At 39.5% G+C, this 20752-nt stretch overlaps 2 protein-coding genes and 1 pseudogene across 2 annotated transcripts in view; 2 read left to right on the top strand and 1 right to left on the bottom strand.

Moving 5' to 3' along the window:
* Positions 1-19922, top strand: DYNLT2B (dynein light chain Tctex-type 2B). The gene is made up of 5 exons (XM_003991739.6): positions 1-129; positions 3024-3157; positions 7741-7810; positions 17923-17986; positions 19769-19922. Exons 1-5 carry the CDS (start codon positions 11-13, stop codon positions 19814-19816), a joined length of 435 nt encoding a protein of 144 aa, XP_003991788.1. The 5' UTR covers positions 1-10; the 3' UTR covers positions 19817-19922.
* PCYT1A (phosphate cytidylyltransferase 1A, choline) overlaps positions 7744-20752 on the top strand; it is a 60719-nt gene continuing 47710 nt past the window's right edge. The window contains exons 1-2 of the mRNA XM_019839936.3: positions 7744-7810; positions 17923-17986. The gene's annotated coding sequence lies outside the window, so the exon portion shown is untranslated. The remainder of the gene's footprint in view (positions 7811-17922; positions 17987-20752) is intronic.
* Positions 10949-11443, bottom strand: LOC109503492 (annotated as a pseudogene).

The following is a 20752-nucleotide window of genomic DNA, read 5'->3' as shown; positions in this document are numbered from 1 at the left end:
AGCCCTAGCTATGACCTCGACGACCGCGGCGTCCTTGTCTATAGGCACGGCCGATGGGTTGCTTGAGACCGAGAAGAACGCAGGGGAGTCCGAGAATACCTATATTTTGCGGCCCGTTTTCCAGCAAAGGCGGGTAACGGACGGGTTGTGGTGGGGGCGACCTGCGAGACTGCTAGGTCAGGCAGGCAGAGCCCGCCTGGAAGCCTCAGCGTCGGTAAAGGGCGCGAGGAGCGGCGAAGTGGGCGGGGCTGGGGGGGCAGGCTGGGGCGGGCAGGCTGGGGCAGAGAGGCGGGGCTGGAGAGGGAGGGGCGGGGCTGGAGAGGGAGGGGCGGGGCTGGAGGAGAGGCGGGGCTGGAGAGGGCGAGGCGGAGCTGGGACTTAGAAGGTGTTGGGTTGGAGTACCGAGATGAGTCGGCAGAGGAGGGAGGGGCTGGGTCTGGAGCCGCACGGGCCAGCCGGGGAGGGGGCGGGACGGGAGGGCGGGAATCTATTTTTCTTGAGCTTTCAGCTGCTACCGGCAGCTGAAGACCCGGTCTCCGGTTGCAGTGTTAGGGCGTCGGAAGCGCGTGAGGCTCGCGCAGTGGGAATGGTTGGCTCTAGGAGACCTGGGACGTGAGCAGAGGAAAGGAGATGGATGGAATAGAGAGAAGAGCAGTAAAGAAGAGCCTTGCGTAGAATGCCATTCAGCCACACGCTTCCTGTGTGCAAACGTGTGCCAGAATACGCTTACTCCTTTGCAGGGTACGGGACCTGTTATGTATATAAAGCCTTACCCAGATAGTATCCGGATGTTCTAGGCCCACCACCGCGATACTTTCCCAGAGTTGAAGTACACAGTCTAGTGCAGGGGAGAGTCTGCTAGGGCTGTAGACTCTATCACTCGCTTCATTTTCACAAGATGAGAAAATATATATACGTTAAAAAAAAAAAAAAGCCCCTCTTGCTACCAGGTTGCTGATCAAATGCTTGCCAAATACTGAAAGCCAGGAACTTTGGTTCTAATGTGATAAAAAATTTCATGCAGCATTTTTATGGTGGGTCGAATGGACATATAAAACTGTATGTTATCTTGGTAAAAGTATCTAAATGCATCGATTGCCATTTGCCTGCATTTCTGTTGTAAAACAGAACAAAAGCAGAACAAGATTAACAAATATATATTGTGTGGGAATAATCCTATGAGATTATTTGTGACTTGTTTCAACAAAACTTTTAACATTTCACTGAGAATGAAAAAGGCTTAAGGAAAAGAACCAGATATGGTATGTTTATTAATAACAGGGAGACCCCTTTTTGAATGGATCAAGTCCTGGAAAGTTTGTCAGTGATTCTAAAGTTCATCTGTGAGAATAACCAGCAAGAGAGCAAAGAATATAATGTTTAATAAGGGGCCACCAATACTACCAAATATTATACCACATTATAAGCTCAAAACCTAAAACATTCTGGTCACTTGGACGTAATAGATAAATCAACTGATAGAATATATAGCCCAGAAAATGAACCTACTGCTGTAATCTATGATAAATACAATAAAAATGTTAATGGTATTGTTACGGTGGTGAAATTAGGGGAGATTTTTTTTTTTCTGTCTTCATTTATTCAGAAATCCATTACTCCAAAAAGTATTTATTTTCTATGTGCTGGGTGCCGTTCTGAGAAATGGGGATATAACAGTGAACAAAGCAGATAGAAATTTCTGCTCTCATGGAGTTTACGTTCTAGCTGGGTAGAAGGACAACAAACAAACACAGAAGCGAACTGTACAGTGTATGAGATAGTAATCAGTACTGGGAAGTGAGCTATGAAGTGATGTGATAGGAGGGCAATTTGAAGTTTTAGAGAAGGTGACTTTTGAAAAAAAGACTTGAAAGAAGTGAGGAGGTAGCTATGCATATAGAATGAGACTTGCACTTCAGGCAGAGGTTCACAGCAAGTGCAGAAGCACTGAGGTTGGCATGCCTGGTGTGATCAAAGAACATAGGGAAGGCCAGTGTGGCCAGAGTGGAGAGAACTAGTGGGAAAGGTAGTAAAAAACAAGGTCAGAGTTTGGTAGGGTAGACATATGGGACTGTACAAGTCATAGTTAGGATGCTGCTTTTACTCTGAGTGAGGTGGGAAATATTTGGGGTATCTTTGAATAGAGAAGTGCCATGATCTGACATATATTTTAACAGGACCGATCTAGTTGGCTATGTTGAAAACAGGATCTGGGAGCAAACGCAGAGACAGAGAGACTTGTTAGGAGCCGTTGTAATCTAGGCAGGAGGTAAAGGTAGCTTGGACCAAGCTGGTGGCAGTGGATGGTGAGAGTGATTGAATTTCAGATTATTCTGAATGTAGAACTGCTTCAGATTTGCTTATGATTTAAGCAAGATTTGCTTATGAACCAGGATGTGTTTTGTGAGAGAGAAAGACGGCAAGACTGACATCAAGGTTTTTGGCCTGAACAAATGGAAGAATGGAGTTACCATTGACTGATACAATTCTGGGGAGGGGAGATGGTCAGAAGCTTGATGTCGGGGGCATCTGGGTGGCTCAGTCAGTTGAGTGTCCTCCTTATGCTCAGGTCATGATTTCACAGTTTATGAGTTCAAGCCCCACATTGGGCTCTGTGCTGACAGCTCAGAGCCTGGAACCTGCTTCTGATTCTGTCTCCCCTTCTCCCTCTCTCTCTGCTCCTTCCCCGCTCATGCTCTCTCTCTCTCTCAGAAATAAACATTAAACAAATAAAAAAAAAAAACGCTTAATGTTGGATATATTAAATTTGAGTTGTCTGTTAGACATCCAGATGGAATATGTGTTGGAATGTGTGGTCTGAAGTTCAGGGGAAAGGTCCGGGCTGGAAGTGTAAATCAGGAATATGACTTGTTTTCTTAATTTGCTTATATCACGTTTTTAATAAAAAATATGAAAATGGAAGATTACATTGTTTTAGTGGCAAAGAGCTGGGGGCAGTTGGACTGTGAAGGTAAATTGGAGTTTTGGAGTTACCAATTAGTTGTTCAAACTATTTCATTTAGGTTCAGACCCTCTGTGGTTAAAGACTGTATCCATGCCGTGCTTAAGGAGGAACTGGCAAACGCTGAATACTCTCCGGAAGAAATGCCTCAACTCACAAAACGTTTATCAGAAACCGTTAAAGATAAATTAAAAGGTAATTGTGATGGTCATTGGAAACGATATGTTCCCTTCAAACATTCAATTTTACCTATTTGTTTCCTTCCCCATCTTTAAACAAGGGTCATACGCTATGCATTCTTTTAAACACAAATTTCTCTTCAGTGTCTAGTCTTCTCAGTTATTTGGTAACTTTTATGCATGTGGGTTTTTGCAGATAATGGGAGAGCGTAAAGATGTAAAATAAAACATTGTAGGCAAGCACTGTCTGAGAAATTCCAGTATGGGAAAGACCAGAAGTTACAAGGGCTCCTTTCTTCCATCATTCTTGATTGTTTTTCTCACCAACATATCAGTTCCTTAGGCAGGCCTCTTAGGCATTCATACCCTCACTGTCTGACCTCAGCCCATCTCTCCAGCTGAATCATTAACTAGCTGCCCTACTCAACTCTCCATTCCTGCTAAGCTCTACGCATACAGAGCACACCTTGTGCTTTTTCTCCCTGTTCCCTTGGCCTCTGTCTCTGTCTTTTTTTGTTAATAATGTCATACCATCTGAAAAGTCCTTTCTGTCTACCTTTTTAAAAATATAACATTTTGTGGAGGGAAGGAAATGTCTATGTAACAGTTATATTTCATTGTACTAACCTAGACAGTCTAGAAAAATACGCATATGAATTTTTTAAAAAATTATATAAAATTCCATTACCCAAAGGTAGCTACTCTTTAGTACTTTGGTGTATTTTCTTCTGTTTCTTAATTTTTTTCAGTTTTTAGAGATTAAAAAATATATAAAAGTACAAAGAAGAAAATAGAAATTCTGTGGATTTCTATCGCTACTGTTTGTATATTAGCATTTTTATTGCACTTTTAAAAAAAAGTTTTATTTATTTATTTTTGAGAGAGAGAGGGAGAGTGAGCATGTGTGCATGGGTGGGAGAGGGACAGAGAGAGAGAGGGAAACAGAGAATCCCATGCAGGCTCTGCGCTAACAGCACAGAGCTCGATTCAGGGCTTAAACACACGACCATAAGATCATGACCTGAGCCAAAATCAAGAGTCAGATTCTTAACTGACTGAATCACCCAGACACCCCTTCACTTTTTAAAAAAGTTATTTATTCATTTAAGTAATCTCTGTTCCCAACATGGAGCATGAACTCATGACCTCAAAATCAAGAGTTGCATGCTGTACCAACTGAGCTAGCCAGGTGCCCCTTTATTTTCACTTTTTAATAAAAATTGACTGTTAACATTATTATAAAGAAAGATACATGTCCATTATAAATAAATTTAAATGTATAGAAAAATACATAAAATGAGAAAATCATCCCAAATGCCACCACCACATTAAATATCAATATTTAATGATAATCATTAATATCAGGTGAACATATCACACTCTTTTCTATGTATATATACAGATAAATAAATACTTTAACAACAGTAGGATACCTTAGACTTATTTCACATAGTGGTATAGTATTCATTTTCACTCTCTCTCTCTTTTTGCATTTGTTGTATATTTAAATAAAATGATTGCTCACTATTTAGTCCTTTTATCATGCCATTTCCATTGCTGAGTTCTTTATTTTGGTTCAATTCTTACCTGATGAGATTTTGTTGTAAATTTTTTCGGGAAGGGCTCAGAAATGCTACATTCTCTGGGTTTTTTCATGTCCGAGGATGTCTGCCTTTTGCCTTTAAACCAAAATAGTTTTGGGTGAATATGATATTTTGAGATAATAACTTATTTTCTGAGAATCTTGTAGACTCGTTTTTCATTATCTTCTGGCATTGGATATTACCGAAGAGAAATCTAAGGCCACCTAATGTCCTCTGCTTAAAGAATCCCATCCTTAACCTTGATGCTCAATAGCTTTTTTAGAATATGGCTTGGTAGTGAAAATTTTATAGCTTTCAATCTGCAGATTTTATTTTTTCCATGTCAGGAAAATTTTCTTCTATCTCTGAAAACATTTCCTGTTGCATTTATTAGATTCTCTTCTTTAGGAAAACAAATACTGATATGTTGAATCTTCTTTATCTTCCATATCTATTAGCTTTTCTGTGCCATACTTTCTTGCCTTTCCTTTGATATTTACTTGTGATTATCTTAAGCCAGTTATTCAATTTTCATTTGTGTCTGTTCTGTCCTTTGCCACTTTTAATTTATTAGGCCTGCACTGATACTGTGTGAGGATTCAGTTTGTTTCTTCAGGCTGTGATCTTCCTTTCCATTTTTCTGCTGTTTATAATCTGATTAAGTTCTTATTTTGTTGAATTTATGAGCTAATTTTGTTCTATACTGTGAATCATTTGTGAAGAACACGAGCAGGGGAGGGGCAGAGAGAGACACAGAATTGGGAGCAGGCTCCAGGCTCTGTGCTGTCAACAGAGAGCCTGACGCAGGGCTTGAACCCACGGACTGCGAGGTCATGACCTGAGCTGAAGTTGGACATCTAACCGACTGAGTGAGCCACCCAGGTGCCCCCTTTTTTGTCTTTTAAACAGGGTGTTTCTTTCTTGTTATTCTTTTGTTTGTTTTTGCTGCTGCATCATTGCATATTGCCAGTCGGCTTCTTTCCATTTTACTCTGATGTGGTGTGGTTTTCAGATCTTTTCATTTGCTCTTTTCATAATTGCTTCGACATAACATAGGTGATTTTTTTTTTGTACTCTCCCACTATGTCTGAGATTATTTTATTTTTCCCTCAGAACTATGATTTAAGGGCTGTATATATAATAGTCTAGCTGCATGGGTATCAGAAAAGGAGGAAGAGAAATGAGTAGAGAAAAGAGGAAGTTCCATGGAACTGTCTGCAGTGTTTTGGGCTCTGTCTCCTAGATTTTGTTAAGTATCCTGAATTAGGGTTCATGTTTCATATGGGAGGAGACCTGTGGTCTTCAGATTGTTTGCCTAATTTACTATATAATCCTGGAGACTTTCATCAGAGTTGGCTCTGTTTCAACTTTGTCCATTTCCTTTCCTTTTTTTCCCCCAACTGTTTCCACTAGTCTTTGGTTAGAAAAGAGCAGGGAGATAAAGATGCCCATTCAGTTTTCTTCTTTCCATTGGTGTTAGGGAGAATTTTCAGGATTTTGCTGCTGTAGCAGTATAGTTTTTGGGGAAGCAGCAGAGTTGTGCTAGGCCACACCATTATACTTCAGAATCTTATACTGTTATTTTCTTTTCTCCCTTACTGAACAGCTTACAGTTTTCTAAATATCCCATACTCTAGGGGCGCCTGCGTGGCTCAGTCGGTTAAGCGTCCAACTTTGGCTCAGGTCATGATCTCTCAGTTTGTGAGTTCGAGCACTGAGTCGGGCTCTGTGCTGACAGCTCAGAGCCTAGCGTCTGCTTTGGATTCTGTGTCTCCCTCTCTCTCTGCCTCTCCACCACTCACACTTTGTCTCTCTCTCTCTCAAAAAGAAATAAACATTAAAATAAAATAAATATCCCATAGCTTATGCCTTTGCACATGATATTCCCTCTCCATAAAATGGAGAGACATTGTCTGCCTAGTAAATTCCCACTTGTCTTTCAGCACTCAGCTTGTGTATCTCATCCTCCAAGAAGCCTTTTCTGGTCATCCCTTCCCCACTGTCCAAACAAAGGAAGGAGCTGCCAGCCCTGTGTTCCTAAAAGACATGCCATTCCTGGAATTATTAATACATTGCATTTTTATTTTATTCTTCATGTTTGCCTTCCCAGCTACTGTGAGTTCTTTAAGGCAAGAAGAGTGTCTTATTTATTTCAGTGTCTTGAGGACCTACCAGCACCTGTCTTAGAGTAGGAGAGAAACAAAGGAAGCTGCGATCTATTGAGAAACTAGTATGTATAAATACTGTTGTAGATGCTTTACATATTGTGAAAATTACTAAAGCAAAACTTCACTAAAATGTTGGAGTTGGGAGGCCAGAAGGGGGAGCTCTAATACCATACAGTTCCTTATCAGCCTATACTTTACTACCCTAGTGGGAGAAAGAAAGATTTTCTGCTTGCCTAGCAACAGACCAGCCAATGAGAGACCATCAAAATTCAGGCAATGAAAAGCCACTACACTTTCAACTCCCAATTTACTCCAATGAACTTTTTGTTTATAACAGCTCTCCCAATGTCCTCCTTTCCTCTACAAAAGAACTGACTTTTTTGTTCTCTGGACTTGCAAATGGTTTTGCTGTAGCTTTCATGTCCTGAATTGTAATTCTGTGCCCTTCACGAATAAACTCATTTTTTTGCTGGTAAAATAACTGACAGTTTTGTTTTTAAGGTCAGTGTACTATATCTTATCTCATCTCACCTCACAGTGTACCCCCAGGGTAGTTAATAATATTTTTCATTTAACAGATGAGGAAGACTTAAGCCAAGAAGGTAAATAACTTGTCTAAGGTTACACACTTGGTAAGCTGACTTACTCACCAAGTAAAATTTGCCCTCTAGTCTCTCTGACTCCCAACTTATCAACCCACTCAGTCAGTGCTTATAGACTGAATGCCTATATCCATTTCTAGGCAAATACACCATCATATTTATCACTTTTATCACTTTTACTTATGCCTTTATCACTTTTACTTTATCACTTTTACTTATAGATAACCTTCTTATTTTTCTTTCTAGAAATGGGATTTGACCGATATAAAATGGTGGTGCAAGTAGTGATTGGAGAACAAAGAGGTGAAGGAGTATTGTGAGTAGTTGGTTTTTCCTTCTTGTTTTTATTCTTAAATATTTATTAGGTATTCATCCTCCTAACAATTCAGAAAGATTGTGTCTATGTGAGAGTGAGAGGAAAAGGCAGCCTTACAAAATGCAGCTGTGAACCAAAAAGATCCGGGTATTGAACAGTGAGGTTGACAAGTCTGGGTGAGCTCCGTGAGGTAACACTTTGTGTCGTATCTATAGGGTTTAGGTTTATATGCTCCTAAAGAGAGTATGGGAACATGTATATATGTTTCTTACTAAATTGCTTTTTGCCTGTTTTTTTCCTATCATTCTCCTAAATTAATTTCTTTAACATTGTCTGAGACCTCTTTATTAGCATATCTGGTAACCCTTTCTTACCTCTTATTCTTGGCCTGGGCTTCTATTTCTTTCTTTCTTTTTTTTTTAATGTTTATTTATTTTTGAAAGAGAGAGAGAGGGAGAGAGTGAGCATGAGCAGGGGAGGGGCAGAGAGAGAGGGAGACACAGAATCCAAAGCAGGCTCCAGGCTCTGAGCTATCAGCACAGAGCCCGATGCAGAGCTCGAACTCACAGACCGTGAGATCATGACCTGAGCCGAAGTTGGATGCTCAACCTACCGAGCCACCCAGGCGCCCCTGAGCTTTTATTTCTTAAAATTCACTCTTTTTCTTTCCTTTTTTTTTTTTTTTTTTTTTTTTTTTGGCCCTGATGTCACTTAGCTAACTTGTTTCTCTTCTATTTTTCTAACTGATTATTGTCTTTCCTTCCCTGGTTCCTTTCTCCCCTACATCGCCAGCTGTGAGCTTTCTTCAAGGCTCACTTCTTGTTCTTGGGCTCTTCTCAATGCTTTTTCAATGAACTCATTCATTGTCATGACCTCAAACTGTCGTTCATGTATTAGTGAGTTCAAAATCTGTATTTCCTCTCTTTTCCTGTGCCCAAGTGTTAATCTCACGTTTCCCTTTGCAAACAGTGCTTAGTATAGTATTTTATAAAAAAATTAAAATATTTGTTAAAGGAATTAAAAAAAAAACCTTGTATATATTATGAGTGAGAATTTTTACTATGGAATGTTGGATTTGGAAGGGACTATGGATATTTTCTACTGTCCACTCTCCTTAATTTATAGATGACACTTATGAGGATCACTATATTTTGCCCAAAATTATTTATCTGGCTGGTGTCAGATTAACTAACAGAGCCTAGCTTTCTGACTCGTGGTGCAGTACTCTTCACTGTGGTGCCCTCTACCATTTGGTCAAAAGGCTTCAGGAGAATTTCTCACCTCCAAGACATAAATCCTTTACTAGTTTATCTCGCCAGTTTCAACTTGTTGTACAGTTGTAAATTTCTTCTCCCTTCTTCTCCTTTCGTCAACCTGACATTTTAATTTCTCTTTCACAGTATTACCAAGGTTCTGTTGACTCTGGCTTAAAACCTCGGAGTCCTCTTTTGTCTTGTTTAGCCGTTAGTCTCTCCTACTGTATGCACTGTAATCTGGATGCCAGGGTTACTTGGCAACCCCTTATCAGCATTTCCAGACTCTGATCTCTCTCCTCTGCATTTCATTTTGCATGCTAGAGCAGTCTTTCAGAAGTACACCTCATTTTCTTTCCATGAACTCTTTAGAGTTTATTTTAAACCCTGTCAGGTATAAACTCCTTGAACTGGTTGTGATTGACTTTGTTAAACGTGATAAGGCCAAATTCTAAAGCGTAGCATTCAAGGCCTCCCCCCCCTCCTTTTTTAAAACCTTTATCATCTAAAATTTCAAACATACGCAGAAGTACAGGGACTAAGGAACTCCCATTTTTCTGTCATTTAGCTTCAAAGTTTATAAGCCCATACAGATACTGTTTTATTGATCCCTCTGCCTACTCTCCCTGTCCCATCAGATTATTTTGAAGCAAATTCCAGTCATCATACCTTTCATTTGTAAATACAACAATATACGATATCTCTAAAATTTAAAGACCCTTTTTATTTTATTTATTTTTAAAAAATTTTTATTTATTTTGAGAGAGAGAGAGAGAGCAGGAGGGGCAGAGAGAGGGGGAGAGAGAGAACCTCAAGCAGTCTCTGCACTGTCAGCACAGAGCCCAATGCGGGGCTCGAACCCACGAAGAGTGAGATCATGACTTTAGCCAAAATCAAGAGTAGGATGCTTAACCCACTGAGCCACCCAGATGCCCTAAAGACCCTTTTTAACATAATAAAATATCACATCTAAAGTATTGCCAGTCCTGAATATTATAAAATATTCAGTTAGTGTTCAAATATCCCCAGTTGTCTCATATATAGTTGACTCTTGTGCAGCATGTGGGGGTTAGTGGTGCCAACCCCTGCACAGTCAAAAATAACTTTTTGTATATGCATATAACTTTGACTCCCCCAATACTTAACTACTAATAGCCTACTATTGATTGGAAGCCTTAATGATAACGTAAACAGTCGATTAACACGTTTTATATAGGTATTATATACTATATTCTTATAATAAAGTAAGCTAGAGAAAATAAAATGTTACTAACAAAATTATAAGAGAGAGAAAATACATTTACTGTACTATACTGTACTGTATTTATTGAAAAAACATCTGCACATAAGTGGACCTGTGCATTTCAGCCCAGGTTGTTCAAGGCTCACTGTATACATATATGAATATGTATTTAAGTGTATGTATTTATGTATGTGTATTTTTTTTTTTTACAATTTGTTCAGATCAGGATTCAGATAAAGTTCACACACTGCATTTAGTTGATACATCTCTCTTTTTTTTTAATGTTTATTTTTGAGAGAGAGAGAGAGAGAGTGAGCATGAGCAGGGGAGGGTGCGGGCGGGGGGGAGACACAGAATCCAAAGCAGGCTCCGGGCTCTGAGCTGTCAGCACAAAGCCTGACTCAGGTTTCGAACTCATGGACTGCAAGATCATGACCTAAGCCAAAGTCAGAAGCTTAACCAACTGAGACACTCAGGCGCCCCAAAACCCACCAAATTTGAATAAAGACATCATCCAGTGAATTCGGACACAAAGTTTGCTTTGAATATTTCTTTGGGGGAGAGGACACCACACTTCTACTCAATTAAGAGTAACATTTTTAGTCTTGAGGTCTTTTTTTTTTTTTTTTTTTAATATATTTATCATGCCATGAATTCATAGGGAATGGGCTCCAGGAGCTCAGGCTCCGATCCATTGGTTCTCACAAAATGTGCATCTCTGGGTGGGGCAGGCTGGCGCTTCAGTTGAACCCAAGTGCTTTTCTCCTTGGCTTCTTTCTTTTCCTGATCATTTTCCTTCACACGGTTCAGGAAGCTGTCTTGACTCTTTGAGCGCTTAATGTACTCAATATGTACATGAATTCTCTTAGCAAGAATCTTGCCCTTGTTTGTTTACAACAATGCCAACAGCATGGTGGGTAACATTGTAGACTCTTCCAGTTTTGCCACGGTAACATTTGTGCCGCATTCCTTTTTGAAAAGTTCCCATTCCCTTGATGTCCACAATATCACCTTTCTTGTAGATTGGCATGTATGTTGCCAAAGGAACAACTCCATGTTTTCTAAAAGGCCTAGAGAACATATAGCGAGTACCCCTCCTCTTTCCCTTTGTGTTGGTCATTTTGGCGAATTACTAGGAGGTTACTCCCTCTTTTATCTCATTGTCTCATTTTTTTTTTTACCTTGCCGTTTAATTGTTAAAGAAATTGGTTTGTTTTTTCCTGGAGAGTTACTTCCTTTCTGGCATTTACTAATTGTACCTTATTTATTACTCAGTGTTCTAGCTTGGGCCATTGGCAGCTCTTTCAGTTGACTCCTGTGTCCCTTTGATATAACCTACTATTATTATGGGGTTTCTTGAGCACTTCTTTACTTACTGGCACTGTAAGCTGCTTCATCTTATTCATTCCCTGCACCAGCCCTAGAGTTAGCCATTTCTCCAAGGAGCTCTGGTTCATTTTATGGAGAATAGCATTAGAAACCAACATCTGGGTGCTAAGTGTGGCCATTAACTTTTTAAGTATTGCTTCTACTCTGTTTGCTTTCTGTTGTCCCTTTTGGACTCCAATTACCTGTATATAGAGGGAGATGCTCTTTTTACTGTATTTCACATGTCTTTTATGCTCTTCTCTGAGTTTTTGTGTTTTCTCTCTGTACTTAACTTTTGGATATTTTTTTCTTTTTTCTTTTTTGGGAGGGAGGGAGAGAGAGAGAGAGAGAGAGAGGGAGAGAGAGAAAACGCGTGTGTGTGCGTGCATGCATGAGTAAGTGGGGGAGGGGCAGAGAGAGAGAATCCCAAGCAGGCTCTCCACTGTCAGATGAGGGGCTAGATCTCACGACTGTAGGATCATGACCTGAACCGAAATCAAGAGTCAGATGTTTAACTGACTGAGGCACCCAGGTGCCCTGCTTTTGGATATTTTTCTGTTGACCTGTCTTTCAGTTAATGTGTTCTCTTTTCAGTTGTATCTAATCTGATATTCAACTCACTGACTGAATTCCTTTTTTTTTTCTCAGTGTTTAATTATTTTGAGAGTGAGTGCAAGCAGGGGAGGGGCAGAGAGAGAGAGGGAGACACAGAATCTGAAGTAGGCTCCAGGCTCCGAGCTGTCAGCACAGAGCCTGATGTGGGGCTTGAACCCATGAACCGTGATGTCATGACTTGAGCTGACCTTGAACAGTTAACTGACTGAGCCACCCAAGTGCCCCTGACTGAATTCTTTTTTTTTTTTTTAATGTTTATTTATTTTTTTTTAAATTTTTTTTTTTCAACGTTTATTTATTTTTGGAACAGAGAGAGACAGAGCATGAACGGGGGAGGGGCAGAGAGAGAGGGAGACACAGAATCCGAAACAGGCTCCAGGCTCTGAGCCATCAGCCCAGAGCTTGACGCGGGGCTCGAACTCACCGACCGCGAGATCGTGACCTGGCTGAAGTCCGGACGCTTAACCGACTGCGCCACCCAGGCGCCCCATTAATGTTTATTTTTGAGACAGAGACAGGGCGTGAGTGGGGGAGGGGCAGAGAGAGAGCGAGACACAGAATCCGAAGCAAGCTCCAGGCTCTGAGCTATCAGCACAGAGCCCAAAGTGGGGCTCGAACTCACGAACAGCAAGATCATGACCTGAGCCGAGGTTGGTTGCTTAACCGACTGAGCTATCCAGGTGCCTTGCCCCTGACTGAATTCTTAATGTTAATTATTATATTTTTTAGGTCTAGAATATCCATTTTAATTCTTTTTTATAGATTCCAATTCTCTAGTGAAATTATTATTATTTTTTTAATACTACACGAGCATTATTTGCACATTCTGTGAAAGAGATTTCTGAATCTGTCGCAAGGGCAGAGGGGCCTTGCTCTCACTCCTATTACTAAAATGTAAATTAATATAATTGCTGATCAAACTTACACACTGTTGGCAAATAATTTTTAGCCCCTATTTTAGTTACTGTGATCAGCAGGGAAGAAACCTTTTCCTAAGACACTCAGCTGCGAAGGGCAGGCAGTGTTGGAACCCCCCTCCGTGATACTGCACCACTCTGGAAAATATGCCTTCAGGCTCCTTCCCGTCACTCAAGGCAGCAGCAAATCCTTCCTGTCACCACACTGTCAGCGCAGAGCCTGACACAGGGCTTGACATGGGGCTTGACCCCATGAACTGTGAGATCCTGACCTGAGTCAAAATCAAGAGTCAGATACTTAACCAACTGAGTGCCTCAACTGTCCAACTCTTGCTTTTGGCTCAGGTCATGATCTCCTGGTCATGAGATCAAGCTCTGCATTGGGCTCCGTGCTGGGTGTGGAGCCTGCTTAAGAGTCAGACTCTCTGCCTCCCCCCACCTTCAAAACTAAATAAGTAAACATTAAAAAAAAAGTCTTTTGTTCATAGGTAACTAGGTCTGCAAGTGCTTTCCTGGTGAACTACACCTGGCACTGAATTAAATTGACAATGAATACTGGTACTTTAAGCCGCATTCCTGGGAGGCAGCTGCAATTTGATTCATCTCGGAGTGTCCTCATGTTCCTCTTTGCAGTTCAGTGCATTTCACAAATGCCCTGGTCACAGCTCTGACTGCCAGCCAGTAGCACCATGCATTCCAGCACCTCTCTGGTAGTGGTCAGTGAGGCCAATGAAATTATTTTTTTTTATCCAGTTCTTCATCCTTCTTCTCTCCTCCCTTTGTACATTTTGGTCATAGCAGTTATTTTAAAGTCACTGTCTGCTTACTCCAGTATCTGGATCATGTGTGATTCTGTTTCCATTGATTTTTTTTTTTCTTGGTAATCCTTCATGTGGCTGTGTTAGCATGCCTAGTTTAAATCCTGGATATTGTGTCAAAAAATTATAGAACCTCCAGATAATATTATTTTCTTCCAGAGAGGGTTTACTCTTTTCCTTTTTCATTCAGATAGACTATGGACTGCTTACCTTAATCCAGCCAGGTACTAACCAGAGTTGAGGTTGGGTTGCATTTTTGATGAGGCTCCCTCTGCCTTTAGTTCACCCTTCTTTCTTGAAGAAGCCGTCCAGATGGGAACCCCCCCCCCCATCAGGTACTGACTTCTTTACTTGTCTCCTCAGCATAAAACTATTCTTTACTTCAAAAGTTTTTGCTTTAGTGTACTAGCTTCCTATTGCTCCTGTAAAATATTATCACAGGTGCCTGGTTGACTGAGTTGGAAGAGTGTGCGACTCTTGATCTCGGGGTTGTGAGTTCCAGCCCCATGTTGGGTGTAGAGATTACTAAAATAAATAAATAAATAAATCAACAAACTGAAAAAAAATTACCACAAACCCAGTGGCTTAAAAATATTATTTTATAGTTCTGGGGATCATAAATCCAAAACGGGTTTCATTCAGTGAAAATTCAGGTATTGGAAAGACTGCATTCCTTCTGGATAGCTCTAGGGGAGAATCCCTCCTTTTGCCTGTTCCCTCTTCTAGAGATTGCCTGCATTCTTTAGCTTGTAAACCCTTCCTCCATCTTCAAAGCCAGCAGCATAGCATCTTCAAATATTTCTCTGACTCTGACCCTCCCACCTCCTCCTTTCTAAGGACTCGTGTGATTACGTTGAACCCACCTGTAAAATCCAGGATAATCTCCCCATCTCAGGATCCTTAATAATATATCTATAAGAGTTTTTTCCTCGTATAGTGTAGCTATTCACAGGTTTGGGGCATTAGGACATAGATACATTTGGTGAGAGGGCGTTATTTTGCCTACCACACATGGCTTTCAGTTTCAAAATTCAGCACCTGTCTTGAGGGGAAAACCTACCATGTGACAGGCTCAGTTCTACTCTCTCCTTTTTCACAGTAGTCTTGGTTCCTCAAGTCTCCAGTTTTATCTTCTTAGCTGCCAACAGTCCTGCTGGTTTCTTTTTCCCTCAGTAATTGGTTCTCTAGCTGGGAAAAGCCTGGTTTCTTAGCTTTTAGTCCTGTGCCTGGACTTGGCAAATGCCCCAGGGAGAATTCTGATGCAGGATATCCGCTTACCTCCTAGCAGTTCACCTCTCTCTGGAATTTTGGCTTCCCTGGTCTTAACTTGCTTCAGCTGCATTCTGATTCACTTAATCTAGACTCACTAACTGATCTTGGGGGGAACATAGGCCTCTACAAACTGTTCCATCATACTTCTTCTCAGTCCTATTGACACAAATACTTACACTTAAATATAGCTTTGTATGTATGTATGTATGTATGTATGTATGTATGTATGTATGTATGTATGTATAGCCCAGGGTTTGGGTGTGACCCTGAAGTCCCAGGTTTGTCTTATACATTTCTAGCCCAGGCCCTAGCATTGGCCATTTCTCTGAGAAGTCCCTAGTTCCTTTTATTGGCAAATGATAGACCAAATTTTGAAAGCAAGGATTGTGTGTTTTTGCATCTTTTTATCATTTGTACCTAGCACTTTGCTTCATATGTAATAGACCCTCAATAAATGTTTGTTAAGTAAATGTTTATATTCCTGCCTTCTTTGGGGCTACTTAGCTTAAGTACCACATCCTTCATTAACTCTTTTTTGACTTTTTCTCCTATCTAAATTCTCTAAATGTCTGTGGCACTTCTACAAATTTAGTACAAATGTGAAAATTAGGCTTGGACTAAACAGACTTTACAATACTTTCGAATCCTAATAACTGATAAACTAGCATCAACCATACATTATCTTATTCTTTTTATGTGTGTTAATTTTTTTCACCTAATTAAATTGGGAGTTATTTGAGGATTGACACAGATTTTTCTCTTTTTGGGCATATGGTAGCTGCTAAGTAGATACTTGTTGGTGATGAATTGAGTAGGTTAATTTTATTTCACATTGTTACTGTTGCAGTTTGGAAAGAGATGGAACTTTTTTTCACTTAAGAATGTGTGAGGGGCACTTGGGTGGCTCATTCAGTTAGGTGTCTGACTCTTGATTTCGGCTCAGGCCACGATCTCAAGGTTGGTGGAACTGAGCCCTGCATTGGGCTCCACACTGACAGCATGGGGCCTGCTTGGGATTCTCTGTCTTCTCTCTCTGCCCCACCCACTGCTTGTGCAGGTACTCATTCTCTCTCAAAATAAATAAATAAACATTAAAAAAAAATGTGTGGAATACTAGGATGGGAGACTCTTCTATGCAAAACTTTAAAAAAGCACTTTCAAAAATGAACCAATATTAATATGGTACATGTGTTATCTTTCTCTATAACTTGAAGCTGAACTGCCTAGGTTCAAAGCCAGACTTTGTCATTTACTATTTGTTTGACCTTGGGCAAGTTTACTTAATTTCTCTAATATTCAGTTTCCATATTTACTAAATTAGTGTAATAACAGTACCTACTTCACAGGATTAAATGAGTTAATACATGTAAAGCACTTGGACTAGTGGCAGGCACAAAGTAAGTGCTCAATAAATGGTAATGATGACTCATATATATACAGTTAATAAAAATGTAAAACATTTATAATTAGTTTTTTCACTTTATATTGTGAATGTATTTTAATTTTTGTAAAGTTTGTAAACATCTTTGTAAAAGATCTTTGTAAAATGTCTCTTTAATGGCAGCTGGTAGCATAGAATTTCATTACCATGAAATACCATAATTTCATCGGCCACTTACTACTGTGCATTTAAGTTGTTTGCATTATTTATTTATTTTTCAAAATTTTATTTATTTTTTAACTAATCTCTACATGTAACATGGGGCTCGAACCCCCAACCCCAACAGCAATAGTCATATGCTCTACTGACGGAGTCAGCCAGGCAGCCCATAGTTGTTTCCATTTTTTAAAAAGTGTTTATTTTGAGAGAGAGAGAGAGTGCATGAACGCAGGAGAGGAGCAGAAGGAGAGAGAATCCCAATCAGACTCCATGCTCAGCACAGAGCCTGACGTGGGGCTTGATTTCATGAACTGTGAGATCATGACCTGAGCCGAAATCAAGAGTTGGACGCTTAACTACTGAGCTACCCAGGCACCCCTGTTTCCATTTTTTTAATTGGCTTTTATTTTGCCTAACATTCTTTCTTACTCAAGATTTGGGTAGAGGAGAATGGCCAACTTGAGAATTCAGAGGTAGCATAGCAATTCTGTAGAGACAATACTGGGTGTAGAAGTAGTTAGAAGATTGAGTTCTAGTTCAGAGTTTGGCCTTTTCTGGAACTCTACAAAATGATTGGGTTGGATTAAATCATCTATTGGGTCTTTTCTAGACCTACTTTTTAATATTATTTTGCAGGATTGAGCTCATTTCAGTCATAATTCTTAGGTATCAATTTCCTCTTAAAGTTCCACAAAAATATCTTGGCTGAAGTAATCTATAACAGAGCTTCCCACCCAGAACACCAAGGACTTAAAAGTATTGACCCCTTAAGCTTTCAGGCAGCCAGAGTCTGAGGCTGTGAGAGCCCATGGGCTGTCGCCTCCAGTGACATCTATGATTCCTGTCCCTCTTGGTTTATCCAGTATGTTCTGTATACAAATAGGATTTTCTGCGTGCCAACCTGTGACAGGGTTTGGAAACACTGATCTACAAGAATGTATCAAGGAAAACTTTTGCTCATGGCAAATATATGCAAGTCAGATCCTTGTTATATTGTTTATAATTCTTCATTCTCTGACTTTTCAGCATGGCTGCTCGCTGTTTCTGGGATGCTGACACTGACAACTATATTCATGATGTTTTCATGAATGTAAGTCCATTTGGAAGCCTTTCTGTCCTTTCCAAGGACATGTGGATATTCCAAATCCAATTAATATTATTAAGATATGAGGACACTTCAGTTTTAGATGTTTGTCTTAAACTCCTGGATGAGATGATTTTACTGTTCCTTTACTATGTTACTAAAGCAGGAGAAACCTAATGTGCTGCTAATAGGCCAGGAGATTTGTAGCTGTGCTGATGACATAACTCTTCACAAGTGTGATTTTGAGAATATCAGATTGTTTATTCAGTGCTAACAGACATATAGCACTTGGCTAACTACAAAGAAGAGGTGCTAGGGATAAAATGATGAATAAGACAGGCATGGTTTCTGCTTGTAGAGAGCTTATAAACCAGTGGGAGGTCAAACAATACTCACATTAACAAATAATTAATTTAAAACTTTAGTTTTCAGTTATTACTTAATAAAGATGACCAGGATCTGCTTTTAGAGTGCAAGATTGGTGGGATAGATGTCTACGAATCATTTTTAAAAATAAATAAAAATAATTTTTCGGAGCCTGGTTTAGGGTGCTGACTTAGTCTGCTATATCTTTAGTCCAGTTTGTTAGGTCAAGTGTATATTTAGGTCTCATTTTCAGAGCTTATTTTGTTTATTTGGGGGAAGATCCCAGGAAGCACTGATAGAGGATGAGGACATGAGACAGGAGAGAGAAAAGTACATGTTATTGCGCCTATAATTGCTGTGGATAACTGGACTGGGTCTCAGGAGAACTCTGGGCGGCGCTGTAGAACAGTGGCCAAAGTGGGATCTGCAGACCAGTGCTAGTCCTTGTCCTCTTTCCAGGTCCTTCATGAAACAAGTACATAAATAGAGTGTAAGAGTTTAGAAAGTCTTACAGAAATTTGACAAAGCAATTTATATTGATTAAATCTAATAATAAAATGTTTAGGCTGTATTTTGTATGTTTCTTTTTTCATTTCATTTTCGTGCTTATTAATTTTTATTGTATTTTACAAAAGCATCAGTCCATAAGGGCCCAAAAAATTAAAGCAAAAACAAATTTCTCACCACAGATAGCACTGTTGTAGAACACAGTTCATAGTTATTCTACCCAAGGAGGCAGAGAACTGAGCTAACCAAAGAATTTTGCTTTGGTTAGTAATCAGATACTTGAGTTTAGATTGTTTTTCTGCCAGTAGTACCAGGCTGGAGGAGAGATTTGTTGGTCAGGAGTTGCTGAGGCAGGTGGATCTCCTGTAATCATTACCTAAAAGCTGTTTTAACAAGTTTAACTGGGATTTGGAAAACATTTTGTGATTCCAAGTTAAAGATGGATAAATGAATTTTATCAGTTAAGAATAGACACCCAGAGACCATTTGCCCTTATCCAGAATTTATGACAAGGTGCTGTTATTTTTATCTGTGATGTTATAATATAGTTATGCATTTACTCCAAGAAACTCAAGGTATTTCATACACTGTTATTTCTGTGATAAATCAGGGAAAATGGGAATACTTATAAATACGAATTACATAAAGTTTATTAGTTTGCATTTTACTTCTACCTTCAAAAAATCTAATTCTTTACCCATCCTACCCTTTGAGCAAGCAATTTTGTAGTTACCCTGAGGCAAGCAAGTTTATGGCTCTAATCTGGAAACCCTTTATTGAAGAAGAAAAAACCTTCATGATTGAAAATTGGCAAAGATCTGAGATGATGTTAATTTCAGTTGCCTATGCTACCTTAGCCCTTCATTAGTACTAATGTTCTGGATTTGTGTGTTTTCTGTTTTGCTTGCTTTTTAGGACAGTTTATTCTGTGTTGTAGCGGCATTCGGCTGTTTCTACTATTGAATCTTTGAAAAGTTGGATAAAGATAATGACCATGAAGAAATATGAACTTTTTTATACTGTTAAATATCTCAACAAAATAAAGATAATTTGGCAGTTTGGCAACTGAGTCTGAGTTTTAGGCCTTATATTTTCATGTTTTGATTTTTGTTGTAATATGTTCTCACTGTATTTGCAAAGTGGGGAGAATCCATATTTCAGTTGTTCAAACATTGTACCAAATTGTAAATATTTGGGTATATTTTCTACCAGTGTTTTTTATATTTGCAGGATTAAAAAAATCATATATTCAATTTTGCACCCGATTTTTCACTTCTAGTGTCATGTGCAGGGTTCATGTCATTTTATTTGCATTGTTGTGATTTTGATAAGCATAATTTAATAGCTGCACTTAGTCTGTTAGGTTATATATTGGTTATTTTTGCCATTTCCTTTGTAAGGGACTGATTATAATTTTTTACTATTATAAATAACATTGGAATGAATTTATTTGTGCATCAAGTTTTTTTCATACATTTTGAATTATTGTCTTTATCTCTTATCCAGTATTTTTGCTTAGCTATTGCGACTCTACACCTTACACAGCTTATTAGGTTAAACACACATTTTTTTCCAGGGTTTGCCCACAGTGTCAGCGACATTGTCCAAGTTGTGTATGAAATTAGCCCTTCTTTAAGACTCTGAGATTATTGTTACTACCCACACTCCCACTGTCTTTGTGGTGATGTTCCGCTTGTAATTACTTTAAAAAATTTTTTTTAAAGTTTATTTATTTTTGAGAGACAGAGTGTGAGTGGGGGAGGGGTAGAGGGAGAGAGAGGGAGACACAGAATCTGAAGCAGGCTCCAGGCTCTGAGCTGTCAGCGCAGAGCCTCACATGGGGCTCAAACCCACGAACTGTGAGATCATGACCTGAGCTGAAGTTGGACGCTTAACCAA

Source organism: Felis catus, chromosome C2, assembly GCF_018350175.1.
Source record: "Felis catus isolate Fca126 chromosome C2, F.catus_Fca126_mat1.0, whole genome shotgun sequence".
In the NCBI taxonomy this organism is placed as follows: Eukaryota; Metazoa; Chordata; class Mammalia; order Carnivora; family Felidae; genus Felis; species Felis catus.
This window is presented reverse-complemented; position numbering and strand designations above follow the sequence as displayed.

Coding starts and splice junctions, on each gene's coding strand:
- DYNLT2B (XM_003991739.6), top strand. CDS start 11: ATGACCTCGACGACCGCGGCGTCCTTGTCTATAGGCACGGCCGATGGG. Junction 130..3,023: donor CGGCCCGTTTTCCAGCAAAG/GCGGGTAACGGA, acceptor TATTTCATTTAG/GTTCAGACCCTCTGTGGTTA. Junction 7,811..17,922: donor CAAAGAGGTGAAGGAGTATT/GTGAGTAGTTGG, acceptor CTGACTTTTCAG/CATGGCTGCTCGCTGTTTCT.